We start from the raw sequence: 25124 nt of genomic DNA, 5'->3' as shown, positions 1-25124 counted from the left end.
ACGTAGAGCAAGAACCAATCGAAGAGCTTTCTGCAAACAAGCCACGTCCGAGGCTAAATTTGATTGGTCTAGAATTCTGAGCAGAGCTATGGCTTTTCCTGTTGGCTTCCCCGGAAGTCACTCACGAAGCTTCAGTGCACGCCATACGTCTGCTTGATGAGGGACCTGTTTCAGAAATGGATTTTCCTCTTTAAGTATCGAGACAGTCAAACTTGTTTTGACTAGTAAGTTTAAGAACAACATTTTAACTTGATGATTTTGCCTTGTCAGTCTCCCAGTTGGACACCTCGTTTCTATTGGCAGCGGTCAAATGCGTCAGACCTGAGAGCTGCGCTTGCGCCACAATAGACTATATGTCTATATATCTATAAGTCAATGAATCCCGTTTTCTTTTTCTCTGGTGAAAATCTGAACAAGTACATTGTGTATTTCATCTTTTAATCACAAATGCAGAAGATAAGCCCATTTTTTTTTAGCTGTTTAGTAAGTAAGTAAGTAAAATTTATTTATATAGCGCTTTTCACAGATAAAAATCGCAAAGTGCTTAATGGAAATATAAAACAATGTAACAGTAATGTAAAACAATAAAAACAACATAAGAGGAAATTAAGTAAATGCTTTTCTAAATAAAAATGTCTTCAGCTGTTTTTTAAAAGAATCATTAGCAAATGTCCTTCTTATCACAACATCTAAATTTTCTGATTTCAGTATATATACTGAAATGATTACACGCCCAGCAAGTTTTCTAGAAGAAGAATTGCCTATATATTTTTAGTAGATTATGCAACAGCACAATCTAATAATTTCAGTCAATTTTCCTGTTGCTAACTAGCTCAATGCATTACAGACAGAGGATATGGATGGAGTAGACATTGATTCTTTTCATGTTAAGTTTTATTTCACACATTCTGGCACAGGAAAGATGTTCTTGGCTGTCTTTGTTTGAAATGTTTGTCTTTTCTTCTGTATAATGGAAATAAATGGCATCTGAAAAACTGAGGACCAGTGTGCGGAGTGTGTCAGTGGGTGTTCCTGTGCTGTGAACGAAGATAAGATAAGATAATAAGATGATAAGAAATATACTCTTACTAATTATTAGAGTTGAAAAGTACTTTGCTAAGCAAAATTAAATGAGGTTCAGTTGGAGCTTTAAACGTTAACATAAAGGTTCAGTTGGTGATGCATGTAAGTTTCACACAGTAGAAATGTGTATTTATTTTTTATATTGGTTTTATTCAGATTTTAGTGTTTATTTGTAAGTGTAGTTTTTATTTGCATGATTTTATGCTGTTTGTGTCACATGTTTTTAGTGTGTTATTTTACATTGTTTTAATCCACTGTGGATTTGCTGGGCATGGGAGAAATTAGCTGATTGTGATCACTTGCTGAGGCATGGGTGTGTCCAGAGGTGTCCTATCAGCCGTTTATAGGACTTATGAAACGGAAGCAAGCTGAGCAGTGGAAGCAGAGAGGCCCCAGATGGGAAGAGGAAGGCAGGAAGGCCAAGCCGAAAAGAAGGGTCACACCCCCACGATCACGCAGCGGAGACTGGAGACTGACCGGTCAGCGTGATGTGGCGACCCAGTCCCGACAGCAGGAACGGCGACAGTAGGAGACAACGTGTGTGATTGACAGCAGGGTAGATGTATACCACTGCCTGCATTTGTCAGTAGTGTCTCACTGTTGTTCACTGGGTGCAGCCGTGTTGGGAGAGGGTCTCCATGGCTGTAAGCCAGGGCAGCTTCTGGGATGATGGTTCTGGCTCCTATTTGTTTTTACTTACAGGGCAATGACGTGAGTTTCGTTTCATTTTCTTACCCCACCCCCAACCAGTCGAGGCAGACGGTCGCCCCTCCCTGAGCCTGGTTCTGCCGAAAATGGAGTTCTTCCTTCCCACTGTTGCCAAGTGCTTCGCCATAGGGGATCATTTGATTGTCGGGGCTTTCTCTGTATTATTGCACAACCTTTATCTTACCATATATTGCAAGTTTATATGTTGTGAATTGGCTTAATGTAAATCAAATTGAACTGCATTCAATTAAAACTAAATATTATAACTTGTAATCAAATCTATTCAAATGTAAAGTCATCTCACTCAATTTGGACAACTAGCACTGAAAAATACACTGCCATCCTCTGTTTCCCAATTAGCAGACCAGAGGTTGCTGTTTTATTCATGACTCAATACTTGAATGGTTTTATCCTGTTTATAAATAAACAAAAATGACATTGCTTCATTGTATGATTAATTCTTTGTCTGTGTCAGTCCTTAATACACAAACATGTATACAATAATTCTAGTTGCCATAGTCTCCGGAGATCCTATGCTCCGTTATCTCATACTTTTCTTCACTGTTTACCTCATTCTGCCCAATAAAATGTACAATTTTTTGTAAACAATGACTTGCTTTATGGCATTAAAAAAAAAACAAAAAAAACAACAACAACTTATGAGGACGTACTTTAAAAGAAAAAAAATGACATAATGAAGTAACAACTTCCTGGGCATTATCACCACTTTGCATTATACAAATCAAGTAAACAAACACAGGGCTATTTATCATCTAACTAACTTTTGGGTATGTGGGATAAAAGGATAGGAGCTTCAAATGTTGTTATCATTCTAGAGTCTTTACCTTACAGTGTTCAGCAACTGCTGTGATTTGGTGCTACATACATAAACTTGAAGTGAATTAATCCACCTGTTCACAGGAGATCACAGGAAGATGACACCAAACATCAGAAGATCTTATTGTGCGCCACAGTAAAAGGGTGGTTTCTTGGGACTAAAGCACATAAACTACAGCAGAAGCTCACATAAAGCAGGAAATAAGCAGGCGCCACTTCATCTGCTAATGCACGTTTTGCACTTTTATTGTTGCCTCATTCACTAACAGTTCAATGGTGCAAGATTACCATACACAGAATTAGGATATCTGCATGACACATCTATGCTATACAGCGAATGGATTATAATTATTACAAATACAGTAAACATATTTACATTTTAGTTCAAGCTCCATACAACACAGATATTTACAAAGTAAGTATGAAAATGAAACCGGTCTGACAAATAATGTACAGCATTAATGATGTTTTTGTTTTGTTTTTTCCTTTTCTTTTGGTGAACAAATCTGAAAGGGAGCGGGGTTAACTGATATTAATTGTCAGAGGGGGAAGGTGGGAAATATCATGGCTAGTTTTGTTTGAAAGGCATCAACGGAAAAACAAACACACACACACACACAGAAAAAAGTGATGAGGTGAAGAAAGACACAATAAGTGTGCTGTCGTTTTAGATGTCACAAGCTACTTTGTATAGTCCTATATCCCTGATATTAGAAAAAATAAAAATGAGTTAAAATACACCTTTATTTTGATAGAGTTCAGATGGATGCCTAGTATGACTAATGAGTAGATATCCTCAAAAAAAACCCCAAAAAACCCAACAGACTTCTAATTCACTCAAACCGCTTTCTAATAAACAGGAAGCACTAATGTAACTCACCTCCTCAGTCGAGGTGCAGGGGTTACATTTTAGGTCTCCTTTTCCTTTCCCCCTCTCTCTTACATTCAAACCCTCTCCCAGTTCACACTAGAACAGGCCGCCACACCATCATTTGGTTTAATATGAGTGGAACAACTAAACCGCACAGACTTTATTTGATCAGTTAGTTGAACCTTTTATTAATATGTGCAAAGAGCTGCAAACTAATATATATACATTGCAAACAATAAATACACAATCCAAAATAAAAACACCTCTGCAAATGAAGTGAAAACGTTTGCTCTGGCAGCGCTTCGCATCAACATGTATATGAGGTACATTGCACTTTCGAGACTTGATCTGTGCATAGGTGCATCTTTGATGTGCAGCTCAGAGATCCACAATCCAGCACGTTTCTGTTTCTCTGACCGTCAGGCTGGCTGACCCGAGGTCACGTCAGCGCTTCATTTTTTTATCTATATGTAACAGACAGTTGGTTCCTCTCCTTCCACGCATTTCATACGACACAGCAGGCAGACTGCTGGTTGGTTGACCAGAGTTTTTTTATGCCTGTCTGCATTAACACATCTCGAGAGGCGTAGGTGCCAAAAAGTGAATCCGGAGCCGAATGTAGCAGCTGCAGCACGGCACACAGAGCAAATATTTTCATAGGGTAGTATCAGAAATAAGACCTTTGAATATGTAGTCCCTTTAACTTCTTTCCTTCTATTAAACCCTTTGAGAAACAGCTATCCAGTGTACTCCTGATATGTGCTCTTATCATTTGTTCCTGATGATCAAATACAATCCTGGACTCAACATATGTGGCTGTGTCTCTGTCCTTGCTATAGATATGTGTTAATGTGCAAAATAAGGTTAAAAGAAATTAAGAAATAAATGCTCTCCGTTACATTTCATAAAAACCTTCATTGTGGAATGATTAAAAGCGTAAGAAAAAAAAATAACAATGTTAAAATAAAATAAAAATATGAACACAATGAGAGTTAGATGAGGTTTTGATTCAAGAATAAGAATAGAAAAATGAACACATGGTTCCCTGTGGTGCTGCTGAACACGAGTACTTCACTTCAGAGATTTCAGCCGACGCTGGTGTGACAGCGAGGGGAGTCATGGGACTACATCGTAATCTGTCCTGCGGGCCATTTAAAAGCAGCTTTGCTGGCTAACCACTGGCGTCAAAGCAAAAAAACTAAAGAAACATTGCACCTTCATTCTTTTTCCTTACCTCGTCCTAAACTTTCCACCGTGTTTTCTTTGCATCTTTATAACAAGAGTGTAAAGTTAATAGCAGTAAATGTCAAGGCTTTCTGATTCTCAGTGAGATAGAGCGAGCTAGAGGAGCAGAGAGGAATGTGTTAAATGAGGGTTAACTACCACACTGATCCCAGAACAGACCGCATGTACAAATCAAGTTCTCCCTCTAGTTCATTTTCATCCTCCTAGTCCTCCTCCTCTCCTTGTAACCCTGTTTTTATTCCTTGGGATGAAAAAGCAAAAAGGGGCCCGAATCTACTCCTGCAGGAACAATCGGTCATTGTTTTTTTGTTTTTTTAAACTGCTGAGTTATGAAGCGATCCTCGCTTGTTTGTCTCTAGTTAGTCTGCAGTTTTTATGTTAACACAAATGCATGAGTATTTTACTGACTCACTAACTGACACTGGCACTATCGGGGGTTTAGAGGCGGCGTATGTACACAGATTGAGGAGGATCTAAGTATGACGTGGATGACAGAGGAAATCGGGCGTGGCCCTCCTGTCAAATTTCATTCCCACTTTGAGTTTTTGTTTCAGAGACGGTTCAGCCTGATGCAAATCTCACTGAGAGAAGAAAAATACCCTATAAATCTATTAGCAGCTATAGTTTAGGTAGCAGAGCGTAAACTAACACGTCACTTGGAGAGATCTGTAGATTTTTCCTTCATGGTTTCAAATGTAAGCTGGCTGATTTGGTTAATTTTTGTTTTTTGTTTTAAACTGAGCAAACCTGGTCTTCTCCTGAGGACTGCTGCAGGTATCATGCAAGCATTTTTAATTTAATAAAAAACCAACAACAAAAAAACCCCAAAATAGAATGAAACTCATTTCAGGAGACAAATAACACTGATAGAGACATTTTTTTGTACAGATGATTGGCAAACGGAAAGTTTCTAAAGAGTCGTGCACACACAAGTAGACTACTACAACATGCTACTTAGTTAGGGGAGTTTGGGAATGACAACGAAGCGGAACAAAATTAGACCCAAACATTGTCATCGAAACAAAAACACAAAAAGCTGAGGGGAGGGAATAGAGAGGAGGAAAGCTAAGTTGGCAGCGGGGTTGCTGGAGGGAGGCGGGGAGGCAAAAGTTCTGTGGAACTTAAACGTTTTAGTCGCATGAAAAGAGACTTAAGCCACAAGTCTACTTACAAGAGAAAACCGTCAAGAATCACAATGATTAATAAGTTTTAACACTTGGTATTTTCAAAGGCTTTTCAGAAAGGATGGAAGCGGTGGTTTTCCCGCTCCGCCCGCTCAGTTCTTCGTCAGGCCGCTGCGCCGCCTCGCCAGCTTAGATCTGCGGGGAGAGTTTTCCGTTGTGAGGAGGAGGAAATGTTTTTGAAGGGTGCAGAAGCTGCACGTTTGACTGTGGTGTGAGAGGAGTGTGTGTGTCTGTGTGTGTGTACCTTATCGTTCCTGCTAGCAGAGGATTAAAAGCGTACAGCCAGTCGTTCATGTCTTTCTCGTTGTTGGCCTGCAGGAGGATGCCTCGATGTTTTGTGCACACTGCAAATGTGTTGGGCGTCTGAAAAGAAGACATCACATTATACTCATGTTCATTCAAATGATAAATCCCAGTGAATTTGCCATTTCAGCAATCCACGTGTCCAAAACTGAACAACGTGCACCAAAATAATTTGAATAAATTCTCATTAAAGAAAAGCGTGTTACATCCAGCCTTACCTTAAGCATGGCCTGCTGGTCTTCGCTGTATTCCACCTGTGCTGTGGAGAGGTTGAGGACGCCTCGCTCCACGGGGTCCTTGTCGCTGTTGTAGATGAAGACGTAGGGCCGGCGAACAACCACAAAATGCTTCACCCATGAGTTAGAGCGAGGCTCCATGAAGCTTAGAAAACCCTTCTTGGACACAACAGATCTGAAAAGAAGAGATTTTATTCATTTATTTATTTTTTAAGAGAGCGCTTGTTTTCTGAGGAAGAAGCAGAGTTGGTTTGTTTTCCAGCTGAAATCATCCAGGCTCAGGAATCAATCCACATCATTTCTGCTTGAATTAGAGAACACGAGTATCGACTTACATTTGGTCTGTGAGACACATGTCATAGTGACAGTATTTGGGTTAACATGGCATTACTCACCCTGGTCGCATTTCTTCAATATCAGGCACCAAGTTGAGGAACTCGTTCTTTGCAGCCCGCGCAAGGTAGGAGGTCTCCAGAGTGGGAACCATCGGGAAGTTTTCATAGTCTGAGCAGGAGGGACTGGAGGCACGTGAGCTGTTCTCAGGGGTCCTTTAACACAAATCACACCAAGTTAGAATCAAATAGATGACCTGTCAATAACCGTTTGCAGATCGAGGTCAATGTTCCTAAAAATATGTTTACTTCTGGTCCATGGAGCCACAGCGGGAGTCCGACAGAGAGGGGCAGGTAGAGGAAGGGGTGAGGGTGGCACTGCTGAAGCTCGTCACGGATGGATCACGTCCGATAGGTGAGATGTCAGAAAGCTGAAGTGAAACAACAGCAGGATGAGGTAGACGTTAATATATCAACTCAATGATGTGACACAAAAAGGCAGTTTTTTTTACTTCTTATTTCTCACCTTGCAGTCACTGATGCTGTTCACCAGTTGGTTGTATTCACTATTGAAGGTGTGTGTCAGAAGGCGCAGGCACTACAACACAACAGGAACAAGACCGATCAGCTCCGAGCAGAGAAGGAAGAAGGCAGCAACAAGAACGCCCACTAAGCCCACGTTTTTCTCACCTTGGTGGCCAGCTCCTTCTCACGATCCACCAGGCTCTCGATGTCGGCGGAATCGTAGCCGCTGCTCTCGCTCGGCGTGATGGCGCTTTCAAAGGTGGTGCTGGAGATCTGAGAGGAGATGGAGGTGGACGTGGACAGGGTGCCGGAGCTCATGCTGGGGGACGGAGACTCGCTCAGGAACTTGGTGGTGGGAGCTGTTCCTACGGGAGCCGCCTCTCCCAGCTTCTCTCTCAGCGCCAGAAGGTGACGGGTCTTTTCCACCTGGATGAAAGATGGGGGCGAATGTGAGGTGGGGATAAGAGGGGAGGGTTAGTCATGTAAAGTGTGTACTCGAAGAAAAAACGTTTTAGAATAGCACTTTGGTCTTTGAGTTGAAAAGTCTTTTTTCCCTCTACGATATTAAACAGATTTATTTCTTTATGAATCTTTTAAGGCCCCACCTCCTGCAGCTGCTCCATCTTCTCTAGCTCCCACTGGTGCTCTAGGATGAGGCTATCTCCTCTGGGCCTCCAGCCGGCCAGGTTCTCCTCTCCACGCACGTAAGCCACTGATGTGTCTAGGACCTTCCTCCTCCTCCTCTGCATCCCTGCTCAGGACATGAGCCCTCATTAGGATGAAGCTCTCCGCAGAATTATGATAAAACAGCTGCCGTTCTTTAAACATGTTTCATGTCCGCTCACCTGGGCTTCCAGTGTCAGACATCTTACACAAGCTCAGCTCGTAGATCCCAGTCACTCGGTTGCTATAATGAAGCAGAAGTTATGAACAAGGAAACTTTGTAACAGGGCAGATATCTTTGATTGTGAAACAGAGATGGCCACAGTACAGCAGCCCAGATTTACCAGTCAGGAGTTTTGGAGTATCCAGTGCCAAAGAGATTCTTGAGAGAACGGGGTGGGGAAATCTTGGCGTCTCGGGAGTAAAAGACCATGCAGATGTCTTTGGTGATAATGGCAGGCTGGATGCAATGGTCCAGCTGTAGAGAGGAGATAAAGGGTGTGTGTTAGACACGATGACATCAAGAGACTTAAAAACACGTACAAACAGGTGCAACACACTGGAGCAGCGGCTGACCTCCAGATACGCAGATAAGGTCATGTAGATCTTCTCTCCATAGGGAGTGACGCGGTTGAGCAGGAGGGAGTTGTGCAGGGAGCTGTCCCACACTGCCTCAAAGCGATAGAAAGTCCTGAAAAGACAGACAGAGGAAAAGTTAGCTTGACAGCATTATTTTTTATGAAGTCCTACTTGATGCTAACACTACAGGGTCTCTGTGTACAGCAGTGTGTCATGTTGTTAAAAAAAACGTGAGCACAGTTCTGACATATCAGGAAGTGAACACAGTGACTGAAGCGGTGTTCACATTCATCCTTTAATCATGACAAAACGTGAGGAATCGCACTGAGGTGAGACCTTGACAACAGACAAATCAGGAGCCACAGAGTGTCAAGTGTCAGCCGACACCAATCGGGACAATGATAAGAAAGAAATTCATTTACAGACACGTGAAAAGCAGTCTAAGGTTCTAGATCTAGATTATTACACCACATCATTATTTATTTAAAACCATGCCAAAATGCACAAATGACTATAACTAAGTACATCCTGTAATTCAGCAGCTGATGGAACCAAATTTAACAGCAAAAAGTTGAGGTAATCATTTTTTATTAGTGTCTCACAGCAGTGTGGAGGTATTTCTGACCCACTTGTCTTTACAATATTGCTTCGGTTCATTGAAGTTTGCAGAAATGTATTAATGCACAGCTTTCTTAACGTCCCGCCACAGCACGTCAATCATATTGAAGTCTGGACTTTGAGCCACTGCAGCACCACTCTGTTGTAGCTTTGCTGCTGCGCTCTGGAGTCACTGACCCAACGATGATCTCATTTGACTCTAGAATACTTCATGGCTCACTCAGTGACCTGGACACTTTGCCCAAATAATCATCACCCGTGCAAAACCACTGGTACGAGGTGTTTGTGCTGATATGCTGTGTTTGGTTTTCACCAATCTTGAAGCTGTGCATTAGGGCTTAGGTTTTCAACTCTGCAAACTGAACCCATGCTGCCATGTTGTATTTAGAGAGAAAAGGGTTTCTCCTGGAAGCCTTTCCAAACATATTTGTTGAGCTTTTTTCTAATTGCACTGCCATGAACTCCAACATTAAGCATGCTAACTGTGGCCTGTAGAGCCTCAAATATCTGTGGTGAATTTTTTGGGACGTCCACTCCTGGGATGATTGGAAACAGTCTTTGATTTTTTTTTAAACTTGTGAATAATCTTCCTTGCTGTAAAATGATCTACTTCAAAGCCTTCCCAGATTCATGGGTAACAACAATTGCTTCTCTCCTCCTCAGTATGTCACCACTCTCCTGAATTCGCCAGCAAACTGACAGTCGTGGTTACTGATGATCTAGTGCATTTAATTAGCACCTGGCTAATACTGACCCTGTTAAATAATTATGAAAGTAGGCTTGGATGTACTCACCACATCTGAATTTAGGCTCAGTGTTTGTTAAATAAATAATGACGTGGTATAATGTGTTATGTATTGTTGTTCATGTGAGGTTTACCTCATATTAAGACCTACTAAGGACCTGATTGTTTTTAAATTATGTCCTGATACATAAAACCTGAGAGCTCACATAACTGCATATGCTCAGAACATACAGCACAAGTGGATACAAATTACTGCCTTGCAGCAGCAATCTTAAGACCATCACTATGAGCTCTATACAAGGCTACACTGTTCCTGTTATTGACAGCAGGGGGCACTATCAGACACAGACTGAGAGCCAGATATGCTCTGCTGGTGCCTCATTGTTACTGAGGTAAGACTCTATAGTGAGAAACAGCTGAGGGGGAAAACATTGATCTGGAAACGTCTGAGTGTTACAGAGGATATACATAGCACCGTGGTTCAGTGTCACACAATCACAAACAAATACAGAAAAGTACTAAAAAACGGTGTTGCCTCCAAAGACTGCTTTTACCGGTTTGGAGCTTAGGAGGCTTAATATCAACAGGCATGAATGAAGACAGATCTTATGCAACACACAAGCACACACAAACTGTGGAGAGCTTATTTCTACGAGTCTATGGGACTAATGAGAAGCATAAAGGTCTTTCAGTGAAGGAGCCTTATGTTCTCTGGTCGCTGGTACCTATCAATATCCTTATCAATAGAAAGCCTGAGCACAATCATGAGTCCAGCCGCGGCAGGAGGAAGGAAGAGAGCGCACAGAAAGAAAAAAAAAAGAGAGAGAGAGAAGCACAAAGAGTCAGGCAACAGAGACAATGAAGCAAAGTAACAGCAGCGAAAATGGAAAAGGTCGTGCAATGACTCCAATGTGGCTTCAGAGAATATACAGACATGGACACATGCATAGATTTTAACTGATAAGGTTACTACAGTTACTACAGAGTGTCAACAAATGATTTTTTTACATGGCAGGAACTCAATCATGACAAAAGAACACAGTGTAACAATGTAACACATTGGCTTTTTTAAAGAAAAATAAATGTGTTTCATGATAATAACTGAAGAGAATACAAGCAAGAAGGCAACAAGAAAGCTTCAAAGATCTGTGAATGGAAACATTTTACACCTTCAAATGTTGTGACTAGTGTGTTCTCACTCAAACTGACTCAGTGTGGGAGTTTCACCTACCTGTTGTTGTTGTGGGATGACTTGATGTTCTTGGCAGAAATTATGTTAAGGGACAGGACAGCATCGGCTGCGCTATCATCCACTTCAGCCTTGTTCCTGATACGACCTGGTGAGGCAGATCCACACAACAGTTATAAGACCTTCTTGTGTTGGAATAGCTCTCAATAGAGAAGCTCAGCCAGCAGGCAGTTTGTCCACTAACAGCTGTTTTATCACAGCATCCAGTACCAACACAATCATCCACACTCAAGAGCCCTGTTGGCTTCAGAGTCAGCAGCTGAATGTCTAAAATATGAAATGTAATTATTTGGTCCATCAGCTACAGCTACAGCATGAACTGCTTAAAGTGAGAAGCAGCCTAAAGCCCGACAGATTCATCTTTCCAGACTGAAAATGTCTCAGACAGAACCGAGTGGTGTGTTTTCAGTGTGATCTCACAAAGTCAAATCCCTTTAATGATGCTCTGTCCTGTCTTTCTCTCTTGTTTTCTACAGAGAGGTATAGCACGACTAGACCCTAAAGGTAGGCTGCTCACCTACAACCAGCTCACGAACATCTTTCCAATGGAGCTCGCTGCCCTTCTCATGGATGAGGGTCACTGTGATCCTCCGCTGGATCCCCTGCAGCAAACATAACAGGAGCTCAAGATCACAGTGAGCACAGCTAGAGCAACATTACGCTTTAAAAGAAGATATTCAACTGTGTACAAAGGAAGCAGTTACCAATGTGTGAATAATAAGAAAAGAACATGTGGATCAATCCTGTACCTGGTGCAGCAGGTAGGTACCGTGGCAGGGCAGGCCTCCACTGTGATCCACGATGGCTGGGATGTACCTGTGCATGGAGGGAGGAAGGTGACACAACATCCCAATTTATAATATTCTTTGTGGAGATAATTTTTATTGTTTCTTTAAAGCTTGTGTGGGAATATAACACTCCAGGTGGATACTCACTCTCCAGTGGGCTCCAGCTCGCTGATCTCAAACCAGACCAGCAGGTCGTACTTGCTGACACAATGACCCAGGTTGGATTTGGTGATGGTGTTCAACTTGGTGGCTGGAACTGGCACACACAGACAGAAGCTCAATGTTATCAAGCGGGAATTTGTCTGAATTTCAGAGAAGATGAATAAAAGTCAGGAGTATTTACTACATGCTTTGGGTGACTAAATGGAGGATGGATAGGTAATGTGAAAACACTGCTGACTCTTTATACTGAGCCAGTAATCACAGAGGATAGATACTGGAAGCATACTGAAATGTTAGGAGGAAGTAAACCACAGATTACAACACCAGTGGCAGCACCCTGCTGTCTCACACATCGGGATTACGGTCCTGTTGAAACACAGTTGCATTCGTCTATGCTCAATATGATCGAAAGGAATGTTATTACACTTGAAAACTGCTGTATTTACTCCTTATATGGTGTGAATGATATGTCATTGACCCTGAAGTTGTCTCCTCAGGACAGTTTCTAAGCAACAGGAGGACATCGTGACCGAACTAACCGCACCTGCAGCAAGGTGCAGCACTCATAACCACAGCAGAGCTTTACCGTGCTACCGCCTGCAGCCACAGAGCACTATAAGAGCACAGCACTACTCTAATCACTACAGCACCAGCATCAAATGTCTGGCTCATTAGCTACAACAGAGTCCACTGTACCAACCATGATGCTTGGGGACAATTAGCACAGGGTCACTGGCCACTGGGAGGAAGGGGAAGTGAGAGAGCTGGTCAGCCTCGTCCTCCAGACTGGCCAGAGCAGAGGACGCCAGGGAGTTGGCGTGCTCGGACAGCGTGTCCAACACTTTGCCGTTCACATAGCCGCTCACGAGGTAGCGGATCAACTCTATCTTACGGGTATGGTCTGGATGTGCGATATTGATGAACGGTGAGAGAGATTGAAGGGCAAAAGAAGAGGAAGGAGGACAGAGTTGGGTAAGAGGATTATATAAATTGTGAGGGAATGATTGAATAAGAGACAAAAAGAAAGAAATCCAAAGGAGGCGAGAAATGACAAGGAAAAAAAGTGGAAGGACACATGAGGCATGCTTATGTAAGAAAAAAATCAACATAAAATTATTGATGGCAAAGAACACATTGATGTGACATGGAAACACTCACCTGGTTTGGACAGAGGCATGGGAATAGGATAGTATTTCCTGGATGGTGTTGGAGGACTGTTGACATAATAAAAATACCTTTTATTTACATATGCATATAAAAATAGACAATGTGATCAGAACACAATTGTTTAATTGTTCTAACAAAATCTGCTGCATTAAATATGAATTATCACTGCATGACTGGATCTGCTGTTTGACCCCCACCAACCTGATCAGGTCCTGGCCATGGAGGTGCAGCGGGTGCTGCTGGTAGTGGCCGAACACTTCAAACACGACGGGCTTGCTCTTGATGTACTCAATAAAAGACTCTGTAACTTCGACAGAAATCTGCTCCAACAGATAAAAAAAAAAAAGAAAAAGGGTTTGACAAACTGAGTTGGAATAAAATCGTTGAAGCACAGTTAGTGTGTGTAGGTGCAGATGTGTGTGTGCACTCACATTCTGGACGTGGTAAAAGCCCAGAGGAGCTCCTTTGCCAGTGTTTTTCAGAGGCTCGGTGGAAAAAGCCTCATCGTGACGGTGCAAGAAACTGAGGGAAGAAACATAAATGAATGTCAGCGGGTTGCATTTCTTTTTACACGAGATAACGACAGACAGCTGAAAGTCACACTCCAGGATTTAGCTAGAATTTTGAATCCTCGTTCTGAGTATATATTTAGAGATAAAGCTGAAACGCTGAACTCAAATCAAACGACTTTTAAACCAAAACAGTTTGGTGTAAATTTACAGCAATAACACCATACTTTAGTTAAAAAGCTGATTTTACAGCACTGCATTTTCCACTTAACCCGTCTGCTTCAAACAAATATGAACTACTGTGCAAAAGTCTTCCCTTGTTTAGTTTTTTCCCCAATAAAATGGGAAACGGGTGCAGCAGTTTATTGAAACGTGCAAACATAGATGGAAATTTGGTATATAAGAAACAGAGTTTGTACAATTCTAATGTTCTTTAAAGTCAGTATTTGGCATGACCACCTTTATTCTTCGACACAGCCTGAACTCTTAGGCAAGCATTCTTGTCATTTCTTTAACTAGTTTTCCAGACTTCTTAAAGGACATTCAAAGCTCTTCGTTGGATGTTGCCTTTAGATGATCCCACACTGCGTCATTAAGGTTCTGGGCTCTGTTGAGGCCAAATCCATGACTGATAATGCTCCTTTGTGTGTTTTTGCGGTGGATCGAAATCTGATGGCACTTTTTTGCATTCTTAATTTAATTAGTGTTGACAAGATCTCCCACACCACTGCCTCAAAGTGCTTAAACATACATTTTAAAGTTGGTGTTTTTCTCATGTACCTCAAGTACAATGACTGGACTGAAAATGAGTGGAAAAAACTTTGAAAGACATTTAGAAACCCTTTAGAAGTGTAAAGGAAAGCCGACTCAACTACTGTATTCTCAGGATCGTGCACTCACTTGAATTGGCAGAAGATGTCAGCATACTCAGGCAGGATGCCGCTGGCCTGGAGCACAGTGACACGGAAGGTAAAGACGCTGCCCACCTCCAAGTGGCTTGCCAGATCATCCCCATGACTTAGTTTGGTTTCTCCAATGTTACCCAGCTTGAGGTCTGAAGAAAGCCAGAGTGAAAGGTTAGTAGGCTTGTTGGATGACTTGTTTAAAAAAAAAAAAAACAGACCCTTGACTGCACTTGTGACTCTGCCGTCTCCATTTGACTTCTAAACAAGCACACATTCACGCATGTAATTTATAGAGAGGATTCTGGTGTTCACTCATCAAATAGCTTTCATACACGTTCCTTCACAGGACAAGAAAAACTGCCAAATTTCCATAACAAAACATTTTAAGTCCTCCTTTTTCATTAAACAGGACCATCTGCGCTTAACACTGGGGCTCATAGGTGGAAATTTACGAGTAAAGAGGTGAAAGTCTGGCAGCCTTACCCATGTCATTGATTCTGTTGAGCTCCTCTGAGGGTGTGATGACCTCTGAACTCTGACCCTGACCCTCTACGATGCGCAGCTCTTCCAGGGACAACCCGGAGCGGGTTATGACCTTGGAGGGGAAGTCATTCTGATTGAAACAGAGGAAGACATTAGCATATAGCTGGAGGAGCGACACTGAATCTCCAAACCTAGCTATAGTGTGAGGCATTGGCCATTTAAGGCTAGCCATTTTATTTGACTTGAATACATAGGAATATAATAAAAAATAAGGAACAGCAATGACTTGATGTTTGAACCACAATAATACACACCATCACAGAAAAGGTGCTGCTCCGGGCTTACCTTTTTGAAGTATTCATCATCAAAGGAAATCTTGGCAGTTCCTGACTGCCTCACTCCTGACCCGTAGTCTGGAGCTTCCTCGTCAGCTACAAAGAGAAAAACCCTCCTCTAATCAGGATCTATCTCAGACACAGATGACTTAAACTGTCAACACGGATCAAAAGGAATACACTGAATCTAAGGAATCTTTTCTTTGCCACTGTATCAGTGACTTAAAAAAGCTCTTCAATATGCTGCCATGCTGCTACTGAACATTAAAGCAGTTAAATTTACCATTTAAATAGCCTAAAAATTGAAAACTTCCTATGGCCCAAATACAGGGGCGCTCATATTTAATAAAGAGCAATAAGCGTGCTTTTATCTCCCCCAGTAGGCTCACTCACTAAAGAATCTCATTAATTACTCACCAGCTATAGCCTGGACCCCCACGCGCAGGAAGCCACGCACCTCGCCCTTCTCCGTTACTACGGCAACACGGTGAACCAGAGGTACAGGGTACAGCAGGTTACTCAGGTACACAAAAGCTCTGAGAGTAAAAAGGAGGAGAGAGATATGAAAACCTGAGCGCGGTGCAGTCTGGAAACAGCTGCGGCATTTTTCAGATACAGAAAACGTCAACATCCGATTCACGGTGGCTTTCACTAAACTGCTGATATCTGTTGGATCCCAAAGGAGATCTGAGCAGTGTCACAGACTGTTTTCTGACGTCTCCACAAAACATATACAGACTGACAGCAAATTCAAACACCCTGCGCACAATCGCTTTGAGTGTTTAGCACATATTAATAATTACAATAACATACTGCAAAATATTAGTGACATTTATGTGAGGAGAAGCAAAAAAATAAAATTAAGGGCCCAAGAAAAAAAAAACAAGGGGGGGAATATAAACTCAAACATGCTCCGGGGCGCTGAAATCTGCAGCAGCTCAAACCATCTGTTTTATTTTTAAACTGCGTGACAGGGTGGTGACGGATCGCCGGGGCTGCGGCGGTAAAGCCTGTAACAAGGTGGTTTATTGTGCTGCGTTATGGCCGTGTTAGTCTCTTACTCACGCACTCACTGTCAGTTTGTTTTGTGGGACTTGATTTGTTTTGCTGTACATCTGACGGCCTACTCTTTTTTTTAAACTGTCTGCTGTCCCAGTGCAGGGAGACTCGAGGCTAAGATGGAGGAAAGATATGAATCTGTAAATTCTCTGAAGTCACAGTGACGCAAGTTAGCCGAGCTTAGTTCAGCTCAGTCTGGCTGCACCGATCTGTCTTCTTCTGAGGCGGGAGAGTCGTTTTTTAAGTAGCCATTATGTTTACAGCACTGAGGCTGCGGCATGGGTGCAACGTGAGCTGCTGCAGCATTTCACAACAATGAATTAAAACAAATCCCAGTGAGCCTGATTGAGTGACAACTACCAACTACTGGTCAGTTAATATGAACTACAATCCATCACATGTACACTGTTATAGCAGACAAGGTTATAAGAACATAATGATGTAATCACAATGTAATAAATAAAAGATATAAAGAGGAAAAAAGATTTAGAGGATTAAAAAAACAACAACATAAGATGACAAATAGCCAATCAGCTTCCACACAGCAAATACATGTATTTCGAACACAGATGGCGGTTAATGCAGTCAGCACTGCGATGGTGGCGGGGAATGAGACATCACGCTGGGAGGATGGATAAAGATGGCGGCTTTTTTTGTGGGACTCTAAATTAAGTCTAAATTAAAAGTGTGACTAAGCATATTACATCGAAAAAGTGCCCAAATTATCTCGAACTGGAAGTCATTTGCGCACATGTGTTTACTCACATTTTAAGCTCCTGATCTTTAATAATAATGTTGGTGCATTTTGTCCCTTTACATCTATTCACTGCACTGCTGCTCGATGCGAAACTATCAACTATCCAAAATCTATTTCTGCATCGTCACAGGGCGTAATCCAGTACATCCTCAGTTTTTCCTATTTTCTTCACTGGTTTCTCTTTGCTCTGTATCTGCATACACGCAAATAAAAAATAAACCAAGCCAACATCAGCTCTAAACTCCTGCCCCAGCCTGTATGTGAACGCCACGGTCACCAACCTTCCCACCAGGATGAACCAGGGGGAGCGGTCGTAGAAGGGGTCCTGGCCATCGCTGAAGATGTCCGAGCCCTCCTCGGTGCCGGCGTCTGAGCTCGTGTCGTCCACGAACGCCTCATCGTCGATCAAGTCAGACATCTCGCTCTGGCGCTCGTCCGCCATCTCCGTGATCTCCGAGTCGGTGGTGGAGAAAGTAGGAGAGGGTGTGCGGTCAGCCAGGTGCTCATTGACGCAACCGTGGAAGATGGGGGAGCTGATGGGGGCGGTAGTTTGGGAAGAGTGGCGAGAACCAAGGATAGGTAAGAGTGGAGCAATAGAGTTAAAACAGCTCAGTGAGCACGGCATCGATGTGACACTTCACTTTCAGAAACAAACATTTCCTTCCTCAAACAACATAAAACACATAGCTGGACACTTTCTCCAGTAGGTAATGTAAACGATTATCAGCTACACAGAATAATGTGAAGAGTTAATGCAAATAAATTTGTAGGATTCAATTCATAGGCAGCAGGTATTAAGCCAACAGTGTGACAGCGGTTTACAGAAACATGACTATTTTAAACCAAAATGAAACGTCACTTTAAAGGATTAACATACAAATCGTCTCACACACGCTGAATGAAAAGAGGATAGAATACAAAAATGCCTCAAATTTCCACATTATCCAAAATCCACAATGCTATTAACAAGTGTTTGTATGAATTACAGGCGGATATCAACATGGGAGTGACATGTGCGAACAGACACAGCAAAATGATACACAGGATTAAGAAAAAATAACTACAAAAAAACAACACAGGATTAAAATGTGACATCAAATAAAATAATAAATACAAAAAGGAAAGTTGATATGTGACATGAAATCATATGGGAAAATAAAATCAACAACAAAAAAATAAAAATGAAGGATTTCTGCGAGGAGCAAAACACCAACAGACATAAATCATAAAACACGAGGCCCAAATGTGTGAAAACGCTGGTGCATGTAACTTCAATGGCAGAGGATGAAAGTGAGAAGTGGAACACGAGTGAACGTGATGCACCGTACGCTTCTGTTGGTTCTGCGTTACATACCTCCCCACGAGTTTGAACCAGTGGAAACGGTCATAGAAGGGGTCGTTTCCTGTCAAAGTGCCCTCACAATCCTCCTGGTGCGTGGAGGCCATTTCTCCAGCGCGGTCGTACATCGCTCTCATCTGGTCTAGCCTCTGCCTGCAAATGACAAGCGAGTCATTTTAATGGAAGAGCGATGAGAAAGATAGAGGTCCTAAAAGTCAGAAGGCAGAGACTGCTGGGTGTACAGACGCTGATATCATAGCTCTTTGTGTCTTTTTTGCATTCCTGGTACAGGAAATATGAGAAGAGGCACACAAAAAATAAATAAATTTGCACAAAAGCAGATAGATGCAAACAAAAAAAGGAAAAAGAAAGTTTAAAATACTTAAAATATCTTTTGGTAAATAATTTCTTATACAGGTTAGTTACTCTAAAATTACAGTTAAAATCTGAAGTTAGGGCTTTTATTATTATTTTCATTATTATTGTTGAGAATGGTCTTTCAGTGATAGATACCAGTTTATTAGGTACACCTGTTTAACAGCATTTTAAGAATAACCAATTTGAAAAAAACAACAACAACAAAAAAAACCCCAATTATGTGTCAAACGTGTCTCAATTGGAGCTTCAGGATTTAAATGTATGTGTTGTAAATAAACTCAGGAATAGTTTAAGAAGGAAAAGTGGAAGCATTACTTGAGTTTTTCAAGGGACCAGTAGTGCGTGGCTCCATTCTTCAGGTCTTGAACCTCTACAGCGACCACGGTGCGAGGGAAAGGTCTCGGGTCACGATCTTTCTCTGGCTCTGGGGGAAGGAGCTCAGGGGGCAGTGGCGAGTATGGTGTGTCTGTCAGCAAGACAAACTGGAACTGGACCTGATGAATGATGGGAAAGGACGAATACAAGGGACTGTTTATATCTTCAGGTAAGTAAATGTTCGAAGGTTGGTTGATATCGTGAAGCTGAAAGATCAGATGAACACCCCTCCACTCCCTTCCTCTTCATGCCCTTTTGATCTCAGCATCTTCTGGACACAAAACACTAAAGCAATTAATAACATTCGATATAAATCACACACAGATAGAAACCCAAGATAAAATCCTGTCAGCTTATGATGAAAATGGCCTGGAAATGTGACAGATGACTCATTACTGGTATTAATCACAGAGGGCCTAGAAGTGGACACGCATTTAAATCACACTTTTATCCCGGATAAGGGAGGTAAACCAGGCATCAGTTTTATTTAAAGGAGTTTTGACAGGAACATAAAAAAAATAAATATCTGTGTGACCTTGAAATAATAATAATAATAATAAAATTTTATTTATATAGCACCTCTCTAGACAGAATCACAAAGTGCTGCACATAAGATAACAAATAATAAAAGGGTAAAACAGACAATATAAACAGAAATTTAACCAAAAACAGTTTTAAAAAGGTGAGTTTTGAGTTGTTTTTTAAAAACAACTACCGAGTCCACAGTTATGAGGGAGAGAGTTCCACAGTCTCAGGGCCACAGTGGCAAAAGCTCTGTCACCCTTAGTTCTCATCTTAGTCTGTTTTATAGCAAGTAAGCCCTGATAAGATGACCTCAGGGACCTGCTAGGGACATAGGGCTGTAGCAGATCGGAGATGTAGATCGGTGACAGTCCATCCAAGGCTCCAAATGTCAAGACCAGGATCTTAAAATGTACTCTAAATTCAACAGGAAGCCAGTGTAGCTGAAATAGCAATGGTGTCACATGTGAATACTTGGAGGATTTTATCAACAGCCTAGTTGCAGCGTTTTGCACAACCTGCAGACGATTCAGAGAACCTTTGCTTAGACACATATACATGCATAGTAATGGAATGGCATTGATATACAGCTTTGTTATCTTAGTAACCATTTAAAGTGCTTTAAAGTAAAAGCCACATCTCTAACCTTGAGGCCGATGTCACTGAGATTCAAACTCGGCCGAGACTTTTAGCAGATACACCAATGTTATCAATTTGAAACTGCTACTCTGCATCGTTCTCGAGCTGTCGCATGCACAAACTTGGGTGTCCAGGTAAGATCAAAAGCAGGAACCTTCTTACAGTGAGGCGACACCTTCTTTAACAAGGAGGGTGCCGCCATTTTTATTTATTTTTTTGCTGGTTCTTTAAAATGTATCAATCACATCCAAAGAACACCAGAATGGTCTACTGCTGGCTGCAAGAACTTCCAGTATCTAAAAAAACTGAAGGCCTGCATCACTTTTAATTTTGTGTTAGCATGCTGCACGCTAATGTGGCCACAATTAGCACTAGCATATAAACATAGAAACATATAAAATAGACAAATAGAATAGCCTTTTATTGTCATTGAACATGTACAACGAAACTGTAGAGGGAAGGGGATGCATAAGAAAAGTCTATGATCACAATACAAGTAATTTCTGAAATGTCAACACCGCTGCATGAAAACATTTTGTACTGAACGAGTCTATCCTCTTTGTGGGCTTTATTGCCAGCCGACAGCTCTCAGATGGCTGTTCCCATCTTGATGAAGCTGTATTATATAAACAGGGCTTCTTGAGAGGAGGGCTTTAAATAAATAAGGAGCTAAAATGAAACTTTTCTTTTTACAGAGCTGAAAAAGAGGCGGGGAAACAGCGTATAGTGTAAGGATGATAATATTTTATTTTAACACCAAGTTATCTAAGCACACTCTGCAAACCCCTAAAATCATGCTAGGAACCTGTAAGTCATTATTATATGGAAAATATTTTATGCAGCAACCTTTAAGTCTAAGATCCTCTGACCCATTAACATCATCAGGCGCTTCCCTTGTGACACTCTCCCAGGCCTGAGGGTGTGTCATGTGGGTTTGTGTTTAGGTGTCAGTGAAATACGTAGAAAATGACAGATTATTGCTATGAGGGTGATTCACTTCAAGGTAAATAAAGAGAAATACCAATTCACTTACTTTCTTCTTCAGTTCCACACTGATGGCATTAGCCTCTTTTAGGTAGACGGCATTTCCCCACAGCTGATCTCGAAGGGAGGTGAACTGATGGTACCTCCACTTCCTGAAGGCCCACTGAGCCAGCTCAAACTCATGCTGAGTCCACGGCACTGTGCGGATACAAAAGACAGAGGGGGCGTTATCAAGATAAATACAGCAGTTATTAAACCTTACAAATCAAATAATCATAAAACCCAAAAGGACCATAGCTTTGATTTAGCCCAGCCACAGGTCTATCCTACTTAGCATTAATGCTTGAAATTCAAGAGGATCTCTCAGTTATAGCATTTTGTCAACTTCACTTTAAAGGTAACATTACTTGTAGGCACTGACTGCAGTATCAACAGTTTCCTTTTGAGGCTCTCAAACAGAATTAATGAAAAAAGTTCCAGAAAAGCATGAAACTTACAAACGTATGCGTCAAGAACCAAAACTAAGAGGTTTCTTGTATGAAACTACAATCTGAGCATAAAGGTTTGGTTTTGTCACAATAAACAGAACCCCTTTAAACATGACAGAGCCTGTATTCACATTAGGTTTCATAATGTGCCACCAAGATGGATGAGATTAAGACTAAATTAATTAATGACCCATCGCTGGTTATTACCAGTCTTTCATCCAGACTTAAAATGATGGAAACCAGCACAGAGGCATGCTCTGAAACCTGAAACAGTGATTTAATGACATTTGTCATCACTGGGCTGAATAAGTATGGTCCTTTAGACTTCATAATGATGAGCATTTCTGACCTGGTCTCCCTTGAAGAAAAAAAAAAAATCTCAATGGATTTTTTTGGTTAAACAGAGGTTTAGTAAAAGTAATATATAAATTTATGTAAAACGACATATACCATTAGTAGTATGTTTATTGTGCATGGACTAGAGGATGTACTAGTTTTGAGCTAGTTTTCTGTTAATACCTTCAATGGGTAATTAATGTGGCACTATTAAAATACTTGAATCTGAATGAAAGTGATATTATGGATATGTAAATACTATACGCACATCCAAGGAGTTTAGGCTCTGGACACAAAGTGTGGAAGAAAACAGACACAGTTCATTTATACATTTATATAAAAATAAACACACACACACACACACATATATCTATATATTATATTTTAGCATTACATGTAGTGTGTACAGGAAAAACAATCATCTTCAGGTCTGAAAATGCATACTACACACCTTCCTCTTCCTCCTCCTCCTCCAACTCTTCTTCATCGGGTGTCTCAGCTACCAGTGAGCGAGTCTCCACCTGTTTCTGAAGCTCCTGCAATTTGCTCTCGTAAACCTGGACACCAACACAGGGAAGAGGAGAGAGAACGTGGAAAACTGTCCATCAGCGGCAACAACAGGTGACGCCAACCCAACGAGGGTTTTATTTGTGAAAAACGAGCACTGAAGACTGTGATTATGAAGCCAAATGATGCGCGCTTCTGGATGTGTAATAGCATTAAACTGGTTTATAGTTATTAGATTGTGAGCCCTACCCTTATATTGTGAATTTCTAGATAAATATGTTGCACATAAGCAATTCATGCATCATTACAAAGGAAAAAATATATATTTTTACTGTCCATGAAACTAAGATATTATTAAATCCAGGACTAAAGAGGTTCAATAAAGTTCTAATTATGTGGATCGCTCAGCTCTTCACCAGTACAACAAAGGAGAAACCATCTCCTTTGTAAGTATGTAAGAGCATAAACTGTGGAATACTTTCTATATTGATCAATGAGGAAAAAAAGCATCTGAGAGCAGTGGTATGAGTGGAAGCAGAGAGGTGCTGGTAGAAGCTGAGTCAACTGTAATCCAATGAGGGGCGCCATCATCATCATCAGGACAGGCTGTGTTCCCAATGACCTCATCCTGTTTGTTCACAGTCTTCTGAGAAGACAATGCAGCCTTTTCATTTGTCTGCTGAACTCCTACCAGCAAGCTGACGTCTCCTCGTTTAAGGAGCCCGTGGAAATCCAGCATGAAAGTTTCACCGATCAACTCGAAGCTACAGAGTTTATTAGAAGGACACTTTAAGCACCTTTAACCTGACTGTTGCAAATTATTAACCCTGCACGCTGCCTACATGCAGATTCTACTCTTATTTAGGTTTAGTGGTAGTGGAAAACAAATAACAGCAATATGTAACAAACAACTGCACATGGATCATGTCATTTTATTTCATTCATACCTTGACAATAAAACACATAGTTGTGGTATATCCTTTATGAAAACCAGTGAACAATACTGTTCAATGTTAATGTGCTCTATCAAGGAGCAACACAACTCGGTACACAGCCACAATGAGGCACTTTATGTGGTTGTAGGTTCAAAAAACACAAGATGTACGACACTCAGACACAGAGACCTAGCATACTTATAAATGCTGATTTCAGAGCTGTACACACGGTGGTTCATTTGATGCTGTACACTGTCCAGCTTACCCGGTCACCATCTGCACCAGAGCTTATGTTAAACAACTTTCTTTTAATAGATTCATCAGGGCTGAGGAAATGTAAGCTACTCCATGCAAAGATAGTCAAACATATGAGGGGAAGGCTGGCTGAATATGTCATGTCATTTGGGTTTTTTTGTTACAGCATAGTAAGGCAGAATTTATACCGTCAAAACTTAAGAGCATTAAAAAGAAAATAAATTCAAATCCCAGGTTTAACAATATGATAGTCCTCAAAGGTCTCGCCCGTCCTGCTGTGAGTGTCGCTGTTTGTCTGAAATAATTTGAAGGCCATCTGATATCTAATGTTAATAATTAATGGGGGTTCTTTTAAAGCTAAAAATGCAGCAGACAACAGGCCGATTAAAAAGGTAGGCAAATACGCACACGCTAAAGCACAGAGGCAAAAACACTGATACAGACTACTGAAGTTATTAACATGGGCAACAGATTTCACAGACCATCACACCCATATCTGTCTTGGTTGTGTGAATATGCAGCTAAAAACAAGGCAGTCCTTAAAAAAAACAAAAATCTCATTTGATATGGACATTTCTCCTGAATACCATTATGCAAACATTTCAAGTCTTTGTCCTGCTTCCAACATTTTTAGGGCGAGTCTTTGGGAACCTTGACAACACTCTGTAGGGCATCCATCTGAAACACAGTGAACTCTGTGCTTACTCAATGAGCCACAAACCTAAAATGTAATTTTAACCAGACTGAGTGCTTCATACAGGAAGAAAATGGGAAGCTATTCAGTGAAACTTTGAAATGGATACAATTTGCATTCACGTACAATCGAGGGTGCTCTCTGTGCTTTTCAGCGTAGTGGTTCTTGTCTTTAGTGAACTCCAAAACTCATGGACATGTTTTAAAACCTTTTTTGGACTTGGTCTGCTTTTAAAACATATTTTTAAAAGAACTTAGTATCTTTAAAAATTAGTGTAGTCAATAACAAATTATGCAGCTTATCCGTGAAGTGAGGAAGTGCAAAACACT

General features: G+C 41.3%; 1 protein-coding gene across 13 annotated transcripts in view; it reads right to left on the bottom strand.

The window, feature by feature from the left end:
- Positions 1–2845: 2845 nt before the first annotated feature.
- kif1b (kinesin family member 1B) overlaps positions 2846–25124 on the bottom strand; it is a 66390-nt gene continuing 44111 nt past the window's right edge. For 10 of the 13 annotated variants that reach the window (XM_085392672.1, XM_085392676.1, XM_085392673.1 and 7 more), the window contains 27 exons: positions 22856–22961; positions 21630–21778; positions 19376–19554; positions 18698–18835; positions 17625–17876; positions 15945–16063; positions 15538–15623; positions 15193–15322; positions 14705–14858; positions 13727–13817; positions 13497–13615; positions 13287–13342; positions 12114–12222; positions 11928–11994; positions 11696–11780; positions 11161–11266; positions 8564–8678; positions 8332–8465; positions 8170–8231; positions 7930–8075; positions 7490–7750; positions 7326–7397; positions 7109–7230; positions 6863–7015; positions 6450–6642; positions 6173–6291; positions 2846–6063 (listed from right to left, as the gene is read on the bottom strand). In XM_085392672.1, the coding sequence (XP_085248798.1) occupies positions 6021–6063; positions 6173–6291; positions 6450–6642; positions 6863–7015; positions 7109–7230; positions 7326–7397; positions 7490–7750; positions 7930–8075; positions 8170–8231; positions 8332–8465; positions 8564–8678; positions 11161–11266; positions 11696–11780; positions 11928–11994; positions 12114–12222; positions 13287–13342; positions 13497–13615; positions 13727–13817; positions 14705–14858; positions 15193–15322; positions 15538–15623; positions 15945–16063; positions 17625–17876; positions 18698–18835; positions 19376–19554; positions 21630–21778; positions 22856–22961 (3366 nt within the window). In that variant the 3' untranslated portion in view covers positions 2846–6020. Of the gene's footprint in view, positions 6064–6172; positions 6292–6449; positions 6643–6862; positions 7016–7108; positions 7231–7325; positions 7398–7489; positions 7751–7929; positions 8076–8169; positions 8232–8331; positions 8466–8563; positions 8679–11160; positions 11267–11695; positions 11781–11927; positions 11995–12113; positions 12223–12828; positions 13030–13286; positions 13343–13496; positions 13616–13726; positions 13818–14704; positions 14859–15192; positions 15323–15537; positions 15624–15944; positions 16064–17624; positions 17877–18697; positions 18836–19375; positions 19555–21629; positions 21779–22855; positions 22962–25124 lie in introns of all 13 variants that reach the window. The other 3 variants (XM_085392682.1, XM_085392683.1, XM_085392684.1) reach the window with 2 other exon arrangements.

Source organism: Rhamphochromis longiceps, linkage group LG20, assembly GCF_057381845.1.
Source record: "Rhamphochromis longiceps isolate RC_006_pf linkage group LG20, R_longiceps_female_GT1.1, whole genome shotgun sequence".
Classification (NCBI taxonomy): Eukaryota; Metazoa; Chordata; class Actinopteri; order Cichliformes; family Cichlidae; genus Rhamphochromis; species Rhamphochromis longiceps.
This window is presented reverse-complemented; position numbering and strand designations above follow the sequence as displayed.